This window comes from Spodoptera frugiperda, chromosome 16 (genome assembly GCF_023101765.2).
Source record: "Spodoptera frugiperda isolate SF20-4 chromosome 16, AGI-APGP_CSIRO_Sfru_2.0, whole genome shotgun sequence".
Classification (NCBI taxonomy): domain Eukaryota; kingdom Metazoa; phylum Arthropoda; class Insecta; order Lepidoptera; family Noctuidae; genus Spodoptera; species Spodoptera frugiperda.
In genome coordinates, this window is record NC_064227.1 from 3491543 (window position 1) to 3513955 (window position 22413).

The 22413-nt window shown below is 35.9% G+C and overlaps 1 protein-coding gene across 3 annotated transcripts in view; it reads left to right on the plus strand.

Moving 5' to 3' along the window:
- Positions 1-21819, plus strand: part of LOC118280642 (endothelin-converting enzyme homolog) — an 84444-nt gene extending 62625 nt beyond the window's left edge. For all 3 annotated transcript variants that reach the window (XM_035600908.2, XM_035600907.2, XM_035600909.2), the window contains 13 exons: positions 3606-3771; positions 5200-5409; positions 9639-9849; positions 10269-10341; positions 10674-10994; positions 11429-11526; positions 11924-12087; positions 12685-12867; positions 13307-13468; positions 13873-14062; positions 14489-14619; positions 15216-15355; positions 15638-21819. In XM_035600908.2, coding sequence (XP_035456801.1) covers positions 3606-3771; positions 5200-5409; positions 9639-9849; positions 10269-10341; positions 10674-10994; positions 11429-11526; positions 11924-12087; positions 12685-12867; positions 13307-13468; positions 13873-14062; positions 14489-14619; positions 15216-15355; positions 15638-15814 — 2226 coding nt within the window. In that variant the 3' untranslated portion in view covers positions 15815-21819. The remainder of the gene's footprint in view (positions 1-3605; positions 3772-5199; positions 5410-9638; positions 9850-10268; positions 10342-10673; positions 10995-11428; positions 11527-11923; positions 12088-12684; positions 12868-13306; positions 13469-13872; positions 14063-14488; positions 14620-15215; positions 15356-15637) is intronic.
- The last annotated feature ends 594 nt before the right edge of the window (positions 21820-22413 follow it).

A 22413-nucleotide genomic window follows, 5' to 3' on the forward strand; every position in this document is an offset into this window, starting at 1 on the left:
ACCAAATTTTTTATCTGAGGGCTTATACGAGTTTCTTTTACGTTAAAATTGCGAATCTTTTGAAAAAGAGTGACCTATGGAGTGTCTTGCTCGTTCTACTCCATAGGGATCTACACTTTGGAGCGAGCAAATAGATTCACAAGAGGACTGACCGACGAACAGACATTTTTAATAATGATTATATTTGCTTTGTCGTACAAAAGTGCCTTCTTGGTCTGTATGAAATTAATAATTTTGAGTTTGAAATTGAGATAGAAACCCACAGGAATGCGTGTGAAGCCGCTGGCAGAAGGAACATATAAACCAGTAACTCAGTTAGATTCGATCACGTTCCGCCAGCTTCCCTTATCGTAACTAGGTTCAACCAGATCTGATTACTAACGCGCCATTTGATATCCCTCCCTTCGTAAATATCTCATGCGGAAAATATATTATATATCTATAGGTATAAAGTATATAGCATGTATTTATTGTGGTACCTTGGTTTTCTTTGAATTTTGGGTTGAACAAAGTGTGCTAATACAATATACTCCCATTTTTCACCGTTTGTATTATAAGTCCTATGTAATAGGGGTAAACCCATTGCCATATACTGGGCACAATTCCAGACTCTATGCTACTACTGAGATATTTTTGAAAAGCCGAAAAAAGCCCAGTACTACTTTGCCCGATATCCGATATAACATCTACTTCTCACCGGTTCGAACAGGTTCGAATCCTAAGTAATACATTAGGAGGTGAACTATATTGCCATATTTTTTATCAGGAACGACCCGGGTATCGTTCGCCACTTCTTAGCAAGCAAACTATTAATCATAGACAAAAAAAATTTACCACCCAAAAATCACAAACAACCCTTATCGCCCACCAAATGACTTTCGACCTAAGTCAACCAATTTTACGGTTGAAATTACGAAATGAGATGAATCTTAGATTGAATTTACGACCTTTAGCCTGACCTACCTTCTCTGAAGACCTAGTTACCCGATTCCAGTAAACAACTATTATCGACCGGCTTTACGATGTACCTTAGGGAGTATTGGTAAATATTGAAGACAATTCTTGACTCTGTAATAATTTCCAAATTGAAAAATGTAGTATTTATTAAATGCTTTGAAAAATACTCTGGACATGGCATTCGACGTTGGAATCGGGTAAAATATTTGTAGATGTTGTGGTCTTCTATTATTTCTAACAGCCTGATATTGTAATTGCGTAATATACCATAATTTGTCTTTAGTACTTATACTCCTATACCTCGATTGTTGAAGAGTCGATTAATGGACTACAGATTAAATAGAGAGTGAACTGCGGCTTAAGTAATCCTATCTCCTGTTTTATATTCACCGAGGGAAATGGAAACTATTTATTTCTTTTTCTCCTCAAATAATAATTTCTGGTTTATTTCGTTGCGGGTTCCAAGACAGTCATTCATGTCTCTAGGAAGCGCTGGACTTCAGTGTTCCGGTCTTTTCATGTCTATTTACAGTAGATCCTGGCTTAAAGGAGTTGCTGCTGTTTGGGACGTTCTGGCGGGCTTGCCCCAAAAAAGTATCCGTTCTATAGAAAGCCCATAATCCAACAGACACCTATCACTGATGATGATACTATAAATAATACTTTGCTTGATCCAAATATTCTTTATTACATTAAAACAGATTTCAGAAATAAACAACAAACATCTTTTATCCCCTTTGAGACGCGTTATCAGAGACAAAATGGCGTTTCTCGCCCAGTAACTGGACTAATAGCTCGTATGACGTCAATCAGACAAAGTTGCTATTTAAGTTACTTTGATAAGAGAACCCCTTTGCAGTTTAAAACAACATGTTTCTTAAGATAGGTGAGCTTTTACTTACCAGACATTTTGTTATCAACGTGCTGCTGAATTGTTAGGACTAAAACTGGCTACATCATATTATGTCTATGGGCACCCCATTTCCTCCTTATTTGGAGGGGCGGGGGAATCAGCCAATTACTTCTCCCGTCTTGGGTGAGGCCAGAGGGAGAGTCAGACTTTTATTGACTAAAAACCACTACGATCCTACTCTTGTTTTTCCAGCCGGATCCCCGGTAAACCCGCTAGGTAGTCCGCAGCTCCGGATCAGGCATCTGTGGTGGTCTGATTGCTCTATGAGGCACGCGTGGAACGCGACCCTTAAAAGGCTTAACATAAGCTTCTAAAAAACCAAGCTAATGGGCTTAGCCAACTCAGCCATCAGCCTGGAGGAGTTTCGTTCATACAAACTCCTTTTTAACCGACTTCAAAAATATAGGTTACCTGTTTGTAAATAACAGTCTTGTACCCCCCATTACTCTTCAAGGCTACCACTACTATCAGTAGCAGTTATCAAAAGTTATTTTTGTTTTTTTTTTGTCTTGACCTTTTTCTCGGAAAAGGTGGAGGTTTTGAACTCAATTATTCTGTTTTCGGTTTGTCATTCTGATAATGAACTAGGTACCTATAGTAAGTGAGTTTGAATGAAATATTATCAGAATTTGTACCTACGGAGGCCTTCCCATTAAGTGTGGAAGCCCATGCTCTGGTGCATGCATCACAAATAGGTCGGGTCGAACGGCGTGATACCACGGCTTCACGGCCACGGCCTCAGAAAACCGACGTGCAACAACGTTTGCGTTGTGTGAGTGAGGTTACCGGGGGCCCAATCTTCAGAATACCCGACTCCCCAACAACCCATAAATTCCTAATCCCCAAAAGGCGTTACACGCCTCTGGTGTTTCAGGTGTCCATGCGCGGCGACGATTGCTTACCATCAGGTGATCTGTCTGCTCATTTACCGGCTTATACCATAAAAACAGATAAAAAAGACTGATAGAATTTACAAAGCCCCATTCACGATTCTGCCCTTGAACTAAATCCATTTCAAATAACTTCACTGATGAGCCAGTTTATTAGATTTACGCTGTACACTTAGAACGCTGGTAAACATATTAGAATGGACCTAATTAACAACATAACAAACCTCGCTACTTAACCTGATTAGGTAATTATCTACCCACGTTTGACGGTCTCAAGTTCATCCGACATGTGTATAGAATGCACATATTTAACTACTGAGTATGAGATTGTACGGTTAAGATACAGTTGATGTGATCGGGTTTTGGATGGGATAGGGGGACACATGCGCAGATGGATCCACTCATGGCCCTTGAACTGACACACTGTCCCACAAGTCCCACCCGAATGAGCTTGTTTCATAGTTAGACTTTTGAGGGAATTGGATCTCAAACTTCACGCCCGTTATCTGTGATCCCGTGCTGACACAATAATCTAAAGCTGATCTTAGCTTCGAGAAGGAACGGTGTGGTTTTAGGTCAGTAAGAGTCTGATACTTCCTTCCGCATCCAAGGCGGGAGAAGTAAGTTGATAATTTTCCCCGCTCAAAAAAAAAAAGTATTCCAAATCAGTTTTCTGAGATCCTGTGCTGACTCCATTGAGTCAGCACATGATCTAATTTGGAGCTTAGCCTCAGCTACGAGATTGGGAATACACCATTTTCTCTTACATTCAGTGTCTCGCCAGTAACTCAAAGCTACCTTAAATCCGTCAAAACTACAATTTCAATTGAACTTTTTCTTTTCAGGGAGTCTCCTTCATCGGTTGGCACCAGAGGACCCGCCTGGAGCGGGCGCTGATGGTGATAGCAGCGGTACTCTTCGTGGCCGTACTGCTGACCGTCACGCTGCTGCTGACGATGAGGGGACCCAGCTACCTGCCCGTGCCACCCTGCTACCAGCCTGAGAGCAAAGGTAAGAAGCATTAGATATCCTGAACTTTAAAGGAGTACATAAATACGAGTAGCCAATAAGTAATTTCATGTGAGTAGGAAAGAATGGCTTGAAAACGGACTGACTAACAGTATGGGACAAACCTATTAACTAACTTTTCGCAGTCGATCACTAGAGTGTGTGACGATTACAAAATGCGAAAAATCAATATTTATATATACAAAACTTTCTCATGGGGGAGCCTTTTTCTTTCCTTTTCGGTGGAGGACATTTAGCAAATGCATTTTTAAACGATTATAAATCTGGTATTGGAAGTTAAAAAAAAACGGTCTGTGGATTTATCTTCTATACTAATATATAAAGCTGAAGAGTTTGTTTGTTTTTTTTTTTCAAAGTGTTAATCTCCAGAACTACTGGTCCGATTTGAATCATTATCTTTGTGTTGCATAGTCCATATATCGAGGAAGGTTATAGGCTATATAACATCATGCTACAATCAAAAGGAGCTGAGCAGAGCAGTTGAAACCGCGCAGAAGTAGCTAGTAGCTAGTTTATAAGTAGGTAAGCTACAGCTAGAAAGTACGAAAACCATCACATCTAATAATATCATGATGATAAAGATTACGATGATCAAATAGGCATACTATACGACCTCAGACGAAATGATACCGTCGGGTCGATATCTTTTGATCAACACATACATCAAATAAATATAAAAGTAATTGGACGTATGAAACAATATGTTCCATTGTCATTTGCAATTTTATGGGGCACCCATGGCCCATACTGGTGTTAACAGCCATAATATGATTATCTTTATGAGTCGTAAATAAATATCTAGACAATAACTGTCGATGAATTCATTACTGCACTAAACTATGTCTTTGAATTGAAGAAGAAGTACCCATCTATAGGGTGACTGGTAATTAGTGACAGATATTTAAACACGTGATTGTACTCATGATTACAAACAACTTTCCCAAAAAAACATTTTGTGTAAACTCATTAGTTTTATTTTTATCACAATAACAAAACAACAAAATTTCGCGCGCGCTTTCTTTCGGATTATCTTCGGATGAACTCTGAGATTAGCAGCGAGGTAATCTTCTTCAAAATTATTCAAAAATTAGTGTATCTCTCACTATCAGATATACGCTTCGTATTTAAAGTTTTTCATTGTATTATGCAATATAATACAGAACAACAAAAGGGTAATCTAATACGCATAGATTCACACATACAATATAACACCAGACCATGTACCATCGACGTCATTGGATAAGACAATAGTGTCGGACCCGGGACTCCAATCCAAGATCCCTTGTTCGTCAGACCAACTTGACCAATTTGACTTATCAGGCAGTCTGATCGTTCTCGCCAACTAAAAGGCAGTCAAATCGTCGTATTATATAATATTAAAATGATTGAATATAAAACCTTTTCTTCCAGACCAAGCGGTGTGCCTCAAAGGCTCCTGCATCTACACAGCGAGTGAGGTGATCAGGGCTCTGGACGAGACCCAGGATCCTTGTGAAGACTTCTATGAGTTCGCTTGTGGTGGTTGGATCAAGAACAACCCCATTCCTGAGGGCAAGTCCAGTTGGGGCATCTTCAGCAAGATAGAGCTGCAGAACCAGTTGACCATCAGATATGCTCTTGGTATGTGATTTCAATTAAGTATTTTTTTTGCTTTGTGAAACCTGAAAAAATTATATATAATAAGTCGGATTTTCCTTCCTAAAGCTATAACTCCAGAACTCACGAACCGATTTCATGGTTTTGCATTCGTTGGAAAGGTCTTTGGCTCCGTGAGGTTTATAGCAAAGAAAATTCAGGAAAACCTCAATACTAAAGCAGGAAAACAGGGAAAATCATTGATAGCGAAACAGAGTTCGCCGGGTTTGCTAGTGTACTTATTAATATGCATATAAAGCTGAAGAGTTTGTTTGAATGAACGCGCTAATCTGGGGGTCTACTGGTCTACTACTACTGGCTACTGGTCCGATTTGAATAATTATTTTTGTGTTGGATAGTGCATTTATCGAGGAAGGCTATAAAATATTACACTATGACCAATAGGAGCTAAACAGAGCGGGTGAAATTGCGTTGCTGTCCGGTCACTATCAAATTAATTTTTTTACATGGCTTTTAATACACCCATGAAAAGAGAAGCGATGGTGACAATTTGATCTAACTCTACACCCACTACACGATTAAACTATTGTCATCTGATAGTAAAAGGCAAAAAAATTTCCGCGAAGCGTCTTTTATAACTTTTCCTACGTCTTTAGCAGTGACGTAATACTACGTACCTACCTAAGTAGTATAGGTACAATGGTGGTCACATGAGCCTGACCACCACTAAGTTAATGTTTGCTTGCACCTGTTGAGATCAGCTCTCTAGCCACGCCCCTGTCCTTGAAATGAAACGGGGTGTTTTAAGTGGCTGAACCATATCAAAAGCTCCGCCACATAACGAATGAAGCTGAACAATATCAAACGCACCACTGACTAAGGGATTACACGTGTTGCGTCACTAAGCTGCTATGATATCGATCAATTTTCCATTTGATGAGACATTTATAGGGTATGGCTTAATGTTTTTGCTGGGTGCAATATTTTTTTTTAAATGATCAGGCGGATCTGTCCTCCACTGTACCTACCTACCCACTATTTGTTATGGTAACAATGAAAATTATCATAATGCCATAACCCTATGACAGGGCGTCACAGACATTTACAAACGATTGTGTAACGAAGCGAGAGAAAAAATATTCATCATCTTTTTCCTTAAGATAACGTTTTGACTGTTTTTCTAGGAATATATGAGTAGACGTGAACCTCAATAGATCAGTTTGGTCGGATATGTTATGTTAGTCACTGGTACTTTCCATTTTTTTTTTATTGAGGAACATAAATCAAGTAGATGTAAAAATATCTACACTACTCTCAACGTTATCACAGATTACCATAGACCTACTTAGCAATAACGATGGGGCAAACTTGAAGCTAAATCTACTATACAAACATAACATTTTTTTTAATTACAGAACATTTTAAACTTTTTCTAATCGAAAAACACTGTCGTTAGACTATAGCTCCTTGCATCGCTCTGATTTTATTTTAAACTTAAAACTTCGTGATATATGAATCACACGGTTACCGTACAATTTTAAATGCAATATATAAAGTGTTCTAAAATTATCTGCCACGGCTTTAATGGGAGATAGTGTTGAGTTTGTCAATGGAAACAATTGTTATCAATTGTTGACGAAGCGACGCATAGTGCGTATTTTCGAACCACTTTATGCAGAGTAGAGTTAATGTTAATGATTTAGTACATGTTATATAACCATTTGTATATTATCGACCGATCGAATTCAAAACTAATATTAACATACTAGTAAGCAATTGCAAAAGAGAAGATTTTCAGAAATGCACCAAAATATGAAATTAAAGCGTCTGTCGATCCATCAAATATATAATAAGAAAATTCAAACACGAATAGGTATCTATTTTTACGATATTTCTCCGTAACATGTCAGTAAAAAATTCAAGGAATGCGCTTAAAATTCTTCAACGCAAAATCAAAACATTTTCCACGGCCAAAAACATTTACCTAGGTACGTTTCATCATCTTGTCGATAGATTTATTCATACGCTGGAAACTCCCACATTCATTGAGATTTCTATAAGATATAAATATTTCCTTGTTGTCAAAATAGACAGTAGCAAAACGGTGCTTTTCCACCAGAGATGTGCTGTGCTACGTTGCTGTGGATGCGTTTGGCTTCCACCAATCATATTTATTGGTACACATAGTTTAGCACTGGTGGAAACGGACTTAACTAAACTATGTTTTTTTTTATATGGAAAGATGCGTGCTATAGATGCGTGCTATTTATGGCTTCTCTACTATCGATACATCGCATACTCTAGCTGCGCATCTTCCTCGCACAGCTACATAGCTTAGTATAAGTGGAAATGGTCACATAGTTTCACAGCGTAGCTATTACATCTTTGTAGTATACCACATATCTGGTGGAAAAACATCCAAAACACAATATTGGGTATAACATCTCACCTTTTATCCTCAGAAAGGTTAAATAGTGGTGCAATCTTTTAATATAAGTAACACCTAGGTACTTTTCACTTTTATCGATTCTTTAGATGTTTTTTTAAATAACGCAATAATTTTATTATTCAAACTGGTAAACGAACACCAAACACATTGTTTGGTAGTGTACAACTACCAAACAATGCGTTTAATGTTCGTTGTAACTACTCGAATAAGCTAATTTAAAAAATAAACGTCTAAAATGTAACCCTAATAATGTAGTTTTTATCAAAACGCTTTTGTGGTAAACTGTACCGAGTTTCGGCACTTTGTTTCAATAATATTTAAATAGTTACTATGTATATGTATATTCGCAATACATTAGTGAACCATTGTGAATTATATACGAGTAATCGTTTATCGTATTGTATATGTAAGAAAAATTAGATGTTACACATTTTTACTTTATCGTGTCACTATAGAGTTGAGATCAAAAGTTTAACTTCGCACAGAAATGCATTTAGAGATTTTGACATTCAAGCTCATTATTTTGATAGTTTCGTTGTTTGTAATTAAAGTGAAATGGCATTGATTGTTAATTATGGCAGAGTTACGCAGAAGTAACAACACATAAAACTCAATTTTATCATCAAACCAGATCAACAAAAAGAATCGCAGTTTACTCAACACACTAGTTTGACGCACTAGTAGACAAAAGCTCTACTAGTTTCGAGTTACAGAGGGAATCTTCATCATGGGCCTACTGCTGCTCCGCGTCTGCGCTCGCTGCTCTAGTAGTTAACTTTGTAAGCGTTTAATTTATGAGAGTTTTAATTAATTTAACTTAATTTAATTAGATAATTATTAATACACACCACACAGTCTATACACCTATCAGAGGTAAGGCACAACGAAACTTGAGACAAAAGACAGTATTAATTTAAAGTGTGTTATTGAAAAATGAACCTTATTCTTAACAACATAAGACATATTACCTGATCTTCCATAGTTTTGGAAGACTGTGGAGTATGAAGAAGTGGCACAAGAGTTAACCACCACAATAGGCATAACAACAACTATAGTTAACCTTCTGCAATTTACCTTCTCTACACCACAATATGCGATCATTATTTACCCCGCCAACGTATAAGTACATAGCACCAAATAATGTTTCACGAACAAAAAGTACATAAGTGTTAATATTTGTACATAAACTTATACTGTTATTATATGCCTTCATGGGATTTTGACGTCTTTCACAACGCTATAATGTTTCTGTAAATACATAAGGTTAAACAAACTAAACACAAACACTACCTGTGTATAATATACCATTCAACAAATATAGGTTTTTGGTTTTAGGAGTATTTTGTAAATTGACTAAGTACGATAAGTCAGCCAAGCAAGAGGCTTCTTATGGTTCAAGAAAGCCACTTGGTTTTTCAGAATTTTTCGTTAAACACGAAATCAAGAATAGGGTAGATGACTAATTTTTATTTTAATGTTTTATAGATTAGATTACCTATTTTAACACATTACACGCGTATTTTTTATTTTCTTACCGAAACGAATACTTTCTAAGATAAATATAATGATTTGAAATGTCGCGTAACATACTAACGTCACTTCTAGGTACGTTTTATACGTAAGAGTGGTTGTGAGAAAAATCTCGACCAATGACTGGCGAGAATGCGATCGAGCACACATCGAATTTATAGCTACAGAATATCCTAACAGGGCCGTAACAATGACGAATATGTTCTATTGGCACACCTCACGACATAGTCATCTAAAACCCCATTTACCTCACATTCTCTCTCTCCTTTTCCAGAAAAAGTGAACCTCTCAAATCCCAACGACGCTGAAGCCAAAGCCAGAATCTACTATGACGCCTGCATAGACGCGAATGAGACTATTGAGAAACTAGGAGAGGCGCCATTATTAGCTGTGATCAAGAAGCTGGGTGGATGGCATATACTGCCCAGTACCATGTCTAAACAACCTTGGGACCTGCAGACATTGGTTCAGCATGTGCAGAACACGTAAGTTTAGAGTTTGATATTTTAGGGTGGTAGACGAGCTGATGGATCACCTTGTGGTAAGCCATTAGCGCCTCTCATAGGCATGGCTCATGAGTAGCATGGCCAATCTTTAGGGGATTGGAGATGGGGGAATGATTCGACCTTGGAAACCAATGCAAAAGTCGCCACTAAACCTCTAACTCCCGTACTCAGTGTCATTTAATGGTTACTTAACAGAGTCATTACTGCCGTACTCAGAGACATTTAATGAATACCTACTTAAACTATTCCTTAGTAACAATTTTATATCGAATACAATTGCTAAGGACAGTATTGATTAAGTAGTCATTAAATGACTCTGAGTACGGCGGTTATTAAGGAGTAGTTAAAGTATATTCAGAATTATACTTATTTTAAACACGTGATGTAATATCTTGCAGATACAACCTGGGCGGTTTATTTAACTGGGCGGTTACTGAAGACGACCGGAATTCGTCTAAACATGTCATTGTGGTGAGTACTCTTGATAATAGTAGCACGGAGTCTGGAATTGTACCTAGTATAAGGCAATTTGCACCTCAGCCTATCCCTTGCTTCGGGATTAAAAAGGCGTGACATTGTGTTGTTGTTGTTAAAAAAAGCTGCAAAAATAGGCCTAGGTCCTAGGCTCATGAACTGTCTGATATTTTTGTCATCTGGATCCAAAAGCCCATGTGCAGTAAATCAGTAAGTAAGTAAGCCTAAATATATGTGTGTATATGAGTGCTGCTGTGGCCTTACCCAATGCCTTAAAGAATTGAAATTGCCATAGAACACCACTTCTAATACTAAATCTTCTATTTCAGCTCGACCAAGGAGGTCTAAATCTCCCAACCAGAGACAACTACCTCAACAGAACAGCGCATAAAAAGGTCCTAGACGCATACTTAGACTATATGACGCGCATATGCGTCCTCTTAGGAGCGAATAAAACAGAATCTAGAGCGCAAATGAATAAAGTTATTCTCTTTGAAACGGAACTAGCTAATATAACTACTCCCTCTGAGGATAGGAGGGATGAGGAGGGCCTGTACAATCCGTATACTATCAGACAGTGGCAGAAAGAAGTCCCCTTCATGAATTGGACCATGTTCTTCAATGATGCTTTTAAAATGGTTAATAGGACTGTGAGTATTATTTGTCTTAATTAATTTGGTCTTAATTTTATAATATTCTGTTTAATGTTATAAGCCGCAAAACGAGCAGAAGGATCACCTGATGGTAAGCAATCGCCACGCCCATGGACACCCGAATCACCAGAGGAGTTACAAGAGCATTACCGGCCTTTCGGGGGCCTAACCCTCAAAAGGCTGGTATTAAAGGGTGGTTGGGGAATCAGGGATTAGAAAGATTGGGAAGGGGTGATTGGGTCTCAGGTAACCTCACTTTCACAACGAAACACAACGCAAGCGTGGTTTCATGTGTTAGTTTTATGTGAGCCCGTAGTATCACTCTGGTCGAGCGGGCCCCATTCGTGGCGAAGCATATCCTTTAGTTTCCTCCTTTTAGTAATACGAATGTGATTATTTATCATACTTAATACCTAATATGTACTTTCCAGATATCGGACACCGAAAGAATAGTAGTGTATGCGCCAGAATACTTCAAGAACCTCACTAAAGTCATTAAGAAATACAGCAAAACTGAAGAAGATCAGAGGTAAGAGCAAATTGACTAGACCTTCCAAATAAAACAAAACTGATATTTTACTTTGAAAAATACCCCTGAGTTTATGAGTATCCGGACATTTCTACAGAGTTCCGCTTCGGCTTTTTTTTTAAGAAGGGATAATCATCGAATCACTTCACCCGCCTTGGGCGAGGCGAGAGGCAGTGTGAAACTCTTACTGACTAAAAACCATCCCGTTCCTACTCCCGCTTTTCGAGTCGGAGCCCCGGTAAATCCGCCAGGTAGTCCGCAGCTTCAGATACCTGCTTCGGCTATGACTGGGTTCTTGTCTTCTCTTTGAGACATTAAGAGATCAAATCACTCAGTAAAAAGTCGTACTCGATGTTTTATTTATATTATAAATAAAGTTTTAATCTTTCGATTACAGAACCCTAACAAGTTACATGATGTGGCAAGTCTCCCGGTCTCTCTCGACGTACCTCTCCAAGTCCTTCCGAGATGCCACCAAGATCCTGAGGAAGGCACTCTTTGGCTCGGAGGGCACTGAAGAGTCCTGGCGATACTGTGTCACTGATACTAATAATGCTGTTGGTAAGTATATTACTATAGTCTTATTTTACATTATCACTACTTGGTTTTTTTTTTTTGAGGGGTGAAAATCATCCAGTTACTGTTCCCACCTTGGGCAAGATGAGAGGGAGTGTCAGACTCTTACGGACTAAAAACCACCCCGTTCCTTCTCCTGCTTTTCGTGCCGGAGCCCCGGTAAACCCGCTAGGTAGTCCGCAGCTCCGGATTAGGAATCAGCCCTACTGGGATCACTACTTGGTAGCCTATCACATCAGTACCTTTAGTATGAGTTTGCTTTACGTTGAATAAAAATGAAACGAGAACGCGTTCGGAGCTCTGATTGGCCGGTGCCAATGAACCAACCAATCAGAGCTCGAGCCGAACACGCACTCGTTTCGATTTCGTAAGCCGGTAAACGAGCAGACGGATCACCTGATGGTAAGCAATCGCCGCCGCCCATGGACACCTAAAACACTAGAGAGAGACAAATGCGTTGCCGGCCTTGAGGGGGTCAGGGAAAGGTTGTTGGGGAATCTGGGATTGGGAAGATGGGGAAGGAGTGTAATTGGGTACCTTATATACTGCTAAAACTAACCAACTGCTAATGACTTCTACCAGGTTTCGCAGTAGGAGCGATGTTCGTCCGAGAGGTATTTCACGGTGAAGCGAAGACTCAAGGCGAGATCATGATCAACAACATCCGTAATGCCTTCAAGAGAAACCTTAAGAACCTGGATTGGATGGACGCGGAGACTAGGAAGGCTGCTGAAATCAAGGCAGACGCTATCACTGATATGATTGGTAAGTTCAACTGTGAATTATGATGGCTTGAATATGCTTTCGGGTTTGTCTAGACTCATGTCTTGACAAACCCGAAAGGATTACCGGAGAACCTCATGGTTATCCTATAGTACTTTACTCGATGAACATGAATTCGATCTGCAGCTTTAAGTATCCAAAAACCGTATTTAAAATAGGTACTTAAAATGTCTATTTTAGTTGTACTAGGATTGGTCACTCTTAAATTATTGCTTAAACCCTTGTCTTGTGTGTGTGTCTCTCTTATTTCTCTTATTTTTTTTTTTATTTGCCTTACACTAGGATTTTCTTTTGTATCAATTATCGTCACGTATGATCTTCATAATTTTTTACACCTCCCGTAATAAAAAAAATCGGTTACAACCATTTTATCATGCCTTCACTTCGATTAATTAATGATCTTCCAATGTTTTACTTCCAGGTTTCCCCGACTACATTCTACACAAGGATGAGCTGGATAAGCAATATGAGGAACTAGAAGTCAAACCCAACGAGTACTTTGAGAACAACATCGCTTTCAATGTCTTCAGCTTGAAAAATGACCTGAATAAACTGGACAAGCCTGTCAACAAGACTAAGTGGGGTAAGAATGTTTTTGTAAAAAGTAATTAAGATTAGATAGAAAGAAAGAAAACAGTTTATTTGCACCGATTACAAAAATAATTAAAATAAAAATAAAAGTATTCACGGCGCAAAAAGGCCAGTACTCAGCTAAAATGCTGTGACCCGAGCGCGACATAAGCAACATCTGTATATTGAAATTTGAAACTATGAATTAAAGTTGTACTTGTTGCAAAACATAGATGGCGTTGTTGCCAAGATCGTAATGTCAACGAAATATTATGTCAAATTGTTTTGTTTTCTTGTTTCTCACGAATACTCATAATGATTTCTAGTATTTACTTGTCCAATGCATTGGACAAGTAAATCATTTTAACTTAATAATAAAATTGAAATCTTGATGTAACGTAAAATCTCTTTTTGCAGGCATGACACCATCAACAGTGAACGCGTACTACACTCCCACAAAGAACCAGATTGTGTTCCCGGCTGGTATACTGCAGCTGCCGTTCTATGATGGAGACAACCCCAAGGGAGTTAATTATGGAGCCATGGGAGTGGTGATGGGACACGAACTGACCCACGCTTTTGATGACCAGGGAAGGGAGTATGACAGGTGAATATTTGTAGATCTTTTTGTGACTAGAAATTCAAACGGTTAATTTTGACTACATGGTTGGCGCTTTGTTGTGTATTTTAGTTTATCATCACTTACCAGCAGGTGAGATTGCGGCCAAACGTCGACCCATTAAATGTAAAAAAAAAATGTTGTTTATTTTGTTATTAAATATGCTGAACCGCTTTGTTTATTTTATCCGAATTTTAAAGTACAAGTGTTAATAAAAACACAGAGCTGATATAGCAATTAAGTTCAGTCTAAATGTTTATGATGAGAAATTTGGTTGATTTTTCTTGTTTAAGTCTTTGACTGCCAATAGAAAACTGTTAAAGGCAAATCCTCCGCTAACGTCAGTCACCGGTGACCACCACGGCGTTCAATGTGCTAACATTAAATTTCAAATATTATTTATGTATTTTACAGGTATGGTAATCTGAACCAGTGGTGGAACAACGCAACTATAGCGAGATTCAAGAGGCGAGCCAAATGTTTCCAGGAACAATATTCTAATTACTCGGTAGATGGCGTGCGGCTGAATGGGAAGCAGACGCTTGGTAAATATTTGAACCAAAACCCATAATTATAATACACCATGACTTCTCTGCCATAATCAACATATGCCATCATTACGTATTACCTTATAAACTGCAATCTCCAACCTAAAGTGGATTTAGGCTTATCAGAGTGCTGGAACCTGGTTGTCCTTTAGTCGACATTTGCGATACACACGAGAATATTAGAGGTAATCATTAAATGCCACGGTTCCCAGGCCGGCTTAATATCAATGGTGACAAGTGAATATACCACGAGTAACCAAGTTTATTTGTCATAAGTAATTTTACTCTCTACTACTTTGGAGTTTACTTTTTATCTTTACGCTCTTTACCCTAAGACCTGAATAGGAGGATTCTCCGACCAGACCGGGTGATCGTATCTGGCGGGCTTTCTACCCAACAATTATTATCTGTTGGGATTTTCTATCCAAGTTTATTCGCATGTAGGTAAACTTCAAATGTGCGATATATAATTAATGACGTCATCCGTTGAATTGTCTATCGATCGTCCATGTGCGACTTCTGTCATCTTTCACTTGTCATGTTTGCACAAATTCTTTTAAGATTTCGTAACAATAATCATTTGTCCATTTCAGGTGAGAACATAGCTGACAACGGTGGTCTGAAGGCATCATTCCATGCGTACCTAGACTACAGTAGGACTGCGAAAGTGAACCTTACGCTACCAGGATTAAAGTACAATGACCGGCAACTGTTCTTCATCTCTTTTGCTCAGGTAAACATTCGTTTTACGTAGTGTTTAACTATTTCAAGATATTTGTTCTTTTATCAACTCGGTTTTAGATATTGCTTACAAATAGAAATGTTTTAAAAGGGGTAATCTAGCGGTTTCAATAGATCGGTCAAATTAAAATAGAAACTTATTTTAACGCCATCTATCGACAGCAATCACAAACTATATCTACTAGAAACCATTTTTATCTACATCGATGCAGTTATTTAGTAGTTAAATAAAACAAAGAACAGATAATTGAAAAAAATGCTTTTCTATTCCAAGGTATGGTGTTCAGCAATGACCAAAGAATCCACAAAGATGCAGATTGAAAAGGATGACCACACGACCGCCAAATATCGGGTTATAGGGCCAATAGCCAATTTGAAGGAGTTTTCCGAAGAGTTCAACTGCCCTATAGGGTCCAAAATGAACCCTAGAGATAAGTGTGAAGTATGGTAAAGGTCTCGAAATGAGGTTTGTAAGAAACATTTTGTGGTAAATAGAACAAGCAGGTCTTACTTTGAATTATGCTGGTATGCTTATTGTGATGAAATGTAGATACTCAGTTTACTGGTCGGCGAAGTAATTTGAATAGTTTCGAGTCATGCCAAGGATTTATAATCTTTAGAAAGTTGGTCCGAAACTAGTCGAGTTACCTCGTTAAACAGTACTGTATGCCATAATTAATTAAATGTGTTTTAATATTTATTAAGCTACAAGACACCATGCTACCTTACATGATACCGTATACCATGCAACTTGCAAATCATTAGAGAGTCATAAGATCTGAAAAAAAGATAGAGAAAGACCTTTACGTTTAGACCTGTCTGTTATATTTACCTTAATACGTAAAGTAGTTAAAATGCAGCTAACGTTGGCATTTTTATTCATAGAATACAGCAAAAGAAATTGTTTATATGGTTTTGAAGTTGACAAATTGTTAAAGTCTGGCTATCGAAAGCTGTCGAAAGCTGAGCTGCCAACCTTGGCCATAAACTGCTTAAACGCTTTCGTTGGCATAGTTAGATTTTTGTTCTTGTGAATGAATTGTTACAAAATTATAAACTTTGACGAATTTATCAATGCGGGCAGAAAAATATGGAACTCTTGTGAAGCTATTCAAAATGACAACACAAATAAAGCAAGAAAACAATGATTCTCAATCACGCATCGCGACCATAAAAGTTACAGATAGTAAATAAGAGAATCACTGTTCTATAACATTCGAAAGTTGACAACAGTGACATCTAGCGATAGCAAGTGAAGTTAAATGTTGACTCAATTTTAACTACTTTACATTCAAGTTTACACATTTTGGCAAACATTGTTACTATAGTTTCGACAGTTAATATTGAATTTTATTCCGTTACGAATAAGAATAATAATTGATTGCAAGAATTAAATCCGTCAAATATTATCTTGCCATCAAAGACGTACTTATCACAACGGAATAAAACTCAAAATTGGCTAAATGAGCGGTAATTTAAATTTGTCAAAATGTAAACCATTATTTGGAATAGAGAAAAGGGTGGTCAGACCTAAAATAAATTAGATATTTATACTATTTATGTATATATTATGAGCTTAGCAGTTGTGTGAAACGGGTAAATGATTTAGTACCTAACGCGTATATATAGGAACGAAATCATTTTGTACATATAATCAATGACAGTGCGAGTTAGTTAGAATTTATTTTAACCAATATTTAAGAACTTTGTTCGTAGTGGAACTTAGGAAAAAATAGACAGTTTTCAAAAAAAAAAAAGAAATAAAATTAGTTAGTTTTTCGTTGTAAATTATTATATATTTGTGGCTTTGCAATTTTAGTATCTTTTCCCATCTCTATGTAAGCTTTTAGTAGAATAAAAATATGATTATTTTACATAATCAAAAACAGATTTTATTAATTCATATTATTCAGTTTTAAAACTATCAAATGAACAATTCTTTTACTTTAAATATGGAGATTGCGGAGATTTTTACTGTTTTCCAACATGACGTATAAAATCTAAGACATATGTACAGTCGAACGCAAAATTTCATAAACAAAACCTATAATATGTTTCATTTTGCAAAAAAATATATTTTACTCACAGTTCTATTACAAACAAAGTTCAGCAATAGTACAATAGCCGCACATTATAATATAATTTTTAATAGCTAAATGATAATAAAATTAAGTTAAAAAAGTGCCAAATGTCCACTTGCAAACATAATGCTTGGAGCACTTTTAATTAATACATATACCACAAAAATTAATATTCATCATTATTTTAGTCGAATAGCTAGATTAAAATTAAAAAATATTAAAATAAAGCATAGTACACACAGTCCGATGATTTAAATCGATCTGTCAAATTTCGTAACATAATGTGTCCACAGATGGCGTTGTTCACAAAAACGCCTTAAACATGAACATAGATCAAAAATTATTTAACCAATTAGATTATAGAAATATTTATAACAAAACAAAATGTGGCTAACGGTGCAGTATTATATTACATAGAACAAAAATAGCTGTAAAATCAAAAGGATTTAGTATGAAAATAATAGTAGGTGCCTGAATGCTTTGATATGTCGATGGTGCTCTCCCTAAGCAAAGACGAGGTGAACAGTGAAATAAAAGTAAAAATGTCACTCGTAGAGCATGTAGCTAAGAAATATACATTTAAAATTGAAACGTGAGTGCACATAAAGAGTATTTTCTATTAATGGTCGCTTGAAATGCGTTTAAAATAATATCGTTGTATTTCACCTCGTCTCTCAGTAATAATGTAACTTCCATATAGATAATACAAAATGTACCTATATACCAATAAATGTAGATCATAGGCTCAATTTCCTCAAACACCTGTCTTCTATCTTATGTACCTTCAAGGTGCATTCAAAAATATACTGTATCCTTATTATATTTAGAATACAATTTACTTAAAACTAATCAAATCTCGCATTGTATTCTCTATATTCTCTCATGAATGCTTCCTTGATAACCTAGGTGTTAAAAATGTATAATTATTGTAAGACAAATTGTTGGGCATATGTCCGAATAATGCCCGAATACTCAAACGCTACTCAATTTTAAGACGCTCTCAAGTGTAGTTCTGTCACTATCAATTCTTTATAAAATGACAGAGATAGCACGATATTTAAGTACAACTTAAAATTGAGTAGCATTTGAGTATTCGGGCGATAGATAGACCGTCTTTACAGTGCGTTTCTATGGTAAGGCTTGTTTTAAACAAACGATGTTTGAGTGCCATAAAAATACTCTAGAACTAATGACGCAAACGTCTTTTCAGGGCTTTCCATTAACATTAATTGTAATTGTAACAGACGGGTGATCAAATAGGATATCACTGTACAAGCGGTCTTTGCATCATTGACTATACCTGTTTATACTAAATACCACTGATTTATTTATTCAGCCAAAATAATTCTCTGTTTTTGAAACTAGTAAGTATTGAGATGCATATAATATAATCTTGAGAGTACTGTAGGCATAAAAGTTAAAAACTGTTTTATATAAAACAAATATAAGTTTCATAATGACAGTGGCATTCTTGTCTGACCAAAATAGACCAAGAGTTCTGGCTTGTTTGGCGTAGCCATTTATTTCACCTGAATAAATAATTCAGTGGTACAGTAACAATATTTAATGCTTGTGTGTGTCTTACCTAATTACATATAATATTGGACCACTCCCATATTATATGGTCCATGACTAAATACAAGTGTCGCTAAAAATAATTTAAATAATACTATTTCAAGGAAAACAGAAATAGTAAATGTTTTTATAGCGGTTTTCAGTTAAAGAGTACCTTTGTGGTATTCGAAGTAAAATCTATGTTAAATAGTTTATATTATGTTGTTTTAAAGACAGATAGGTGGTTAAAACTTATTTTTATTTATTTATTTTTACAATATTCATAATTTTTGTAATTTAGAAATATCTTAGGTGGTGTCAGTCTCCAATGAATTATTATTTTTGTAAATATTTTTACCTAATTCTTATTTAATATTAAGTTGAATGTATTGAAATGTGCAATGTTTAGACTTAATGTACTTATTAAGTAAAGTGTATCGTAATTTTTGTATTTAGTGCCATCTGTTAGTTTGGAATGTCAACTAAAGCCTCGTTACACTAGCAAAACATTTGACAACCTCTGCCGTAGTTTGAGACATTTAATGTTTACTTAAACTATTGCTTAGAAACGATTTTGTTTTGGAAAACGGTTTTGTTGAGTTAAGTAACCTTTAAATGGCTTTAAGTACGGCGGTAAGTGTCTTTTCTCATGGTCCAGTTGCTAGCCAATGCCAGCATTCCGGTAGCTAAGTGTATACCCATAGCGTATACCTCAAATACGTTATCTATTAAAAACAAACCGGTACTTTTTAACGTAAATTTGCTGCCAGCTAGCAAGTATTCGCTAACCGGGTCATACGAAAAGGGCATAATTAGTAGATACTAATGTGGAGCATACACAACAGCCTGGTCGAGTATTTTGTGGCCTAAGTACCTACTAGGTACCATAGACCACACAGTACTAACTAGGCTTCTTATTTTTAGACGGTGTAACGCAAAGATGCTGGTCATTATTATGTGTTATTGTTAAATCATGCTTTAGTTACGTCTTTTAGGTGTATTTGTGTGTGATATAAGATATTGTGTACGTGTCAATGTTTTCGTAGGTACAGTCAGTGTCAAAAGTATGTGTACTGCTTACCTACCCAAAAAGTAACCAACTTCACAGTTGTACACGTTCACAGTTTTTGATACTGATTGCTTGAAATACATACATATTTTTGTATATTTTACATATTATGTAATAGATTTAATTTTATCGATGTTTTGCATTAACGTGTATGTTAACCTGTAGTTAGCTATTTGTGTGTATTTAAAGAGTGGGAGTACAAATGTATGAGATTTCAGATGTTGTTACCTAAAGCTATATTTGCTTAGCTAAACTAATTGTCCACTTATAAACAAAAGTGGACTTTATGAACAAGTTTTTCCTATCCATTGTTTATTCAAATATCCCTATCAAATAAAATAAGATATTAACTGTGGCTTTTAAATTTTTGATATAAATCATAATGGAGTATACTATAATTAAATACATTTTGTCGTATCACTGACAACCGAAATATTGAAATGGCGACAAAATTAAATTAACTAAAAATTGACAATAAACTTCTCGTCTCTCGGTGTCCCCTTTGTATAAAAGGTATAGTAAAATAACTTTTATATTTGAAATCATACATACACCCATACAATCGCCAAACCGTCATTAAATAATCTTTATAATAATATTTACGTAAGTTTTACATAATAATATTGTATGTTAAATCAAATTAAATGATAAAATTTACTTAAATAACAAAATTATGAGCACGCCATTTGTAAAATTCACAAAATATTTGAATTTTTCAATATCTGTTTAGCTAATAGACGTCACGATAAGGTCTTATTACTAAAAATACGTAATAACATAATTATCCTAAAAATAATTTGTTATTTAAGACTAAATATGTATAAAATACATTTTTTATCGTCAAACAAACTACAGTCACATGAAAATGATGTCTATTAATACTATAGAATAGAGTATATATTAAAACCTAATCGTGTCGTCTAATAGCAATTATAAAAAAAACAATTCCATATCATTAGAATTTCTTAGATTGTGACCAAAATAGTTTTAGCTATTTACCTATAATATCCAAGCCAATATAGAGCTGAAATAATTTAGTTTTTTAGCAAATATTATTAAAATATCATGTACCTATACCAAATAGAAGTGACAGTATTAAAGTAATTTCAATGTTATTCTCTGGTGTATAGCGGTTTTGAGGTTTTTGTACCTTTTTTTGTTGACGGGGGGAAGCCTTCAAAAGGCGCCTAGCTTTTTGAGAAAAAACTAGGGAGTGTAGGATTATTACCTCTCTAAAACCTCTCCAGTGACCACCATCTACACCTAAAGGAGGCACCGGGTCCTCTTAGTAGACCAACCCCGGAGGAGGTTTTTGTACCTATCAACCCAAAACAAACAGAAAAATGCTAATATTTTGATTTAAAAAACCGTAGTATTTGTTAATCGAACCATCACCCCAATCAATTTACAAATCAGATTTAATTTTAAAATAGATTTAAATACATATTTTGTCTATTTGGAAATAAAATATCAATATTCTGAATTGTGATTGCATGTTCTTTACTGATACCTATACACCAGAGAATGACAAATAGCAGTATTATAAGCAAAAGTAATCATTGCAGCTACATCCGATATGATAAGATTGCCAAAGTAAACTTGTAACTAGATTTTTGTTTATTTTATAGTACCTACTTAATAGGTAATATTCGAACGAACAACAATGATTTTATACGATTGTGTTTATGACTGATTTATATTATTTTATTTTGTCGAATGTTCTTGAAAATAAAGTTGTGTTTTCAAACTTTACTTATAAATGTTTTATTTACCAAACCAGTACCACTAATAAAATTCTTAACCTGACACTTAAACATTAAAAAAGACCAAAGATCGAAAGATATACACACTTGATATTTTTTATACAGAATTATTATAATATACATAGTTACCAAATCCCTTCCGAGTTTCTTTCCCAATCTTCCCAATCCCCGATTCCTCAATAACCCATAAATTCATAACCCCTAAAAGGCCGGCAACGCATTCGGGTGTCCATGGGCGGCGGCGATTGTTTACTATCAGGTAAACAATCGGTTTATACTTAAAAAAAAAAACATTTTATGAAGCTTATGTCACAATTATTATTGTTTCTCCAGTAAGCAAATCTACAGATAGATAGATCTATCTCGTAAATGCTTTACGGTTAATTTCAATAATCTGTATACAATAATCAAGTAAGCTGATTTTGATTCTGACTGTACATGTGTTAAGTGGAGGTTACACTTTAAAAAAAATATAGTTTAAAATATTAATACGAGCTTACTGCATTTACATTACACGCATATTATATTTTTTATAACATAAAATCAGTATATTCTTCAAAATAATAGACTTAATAGACAATAT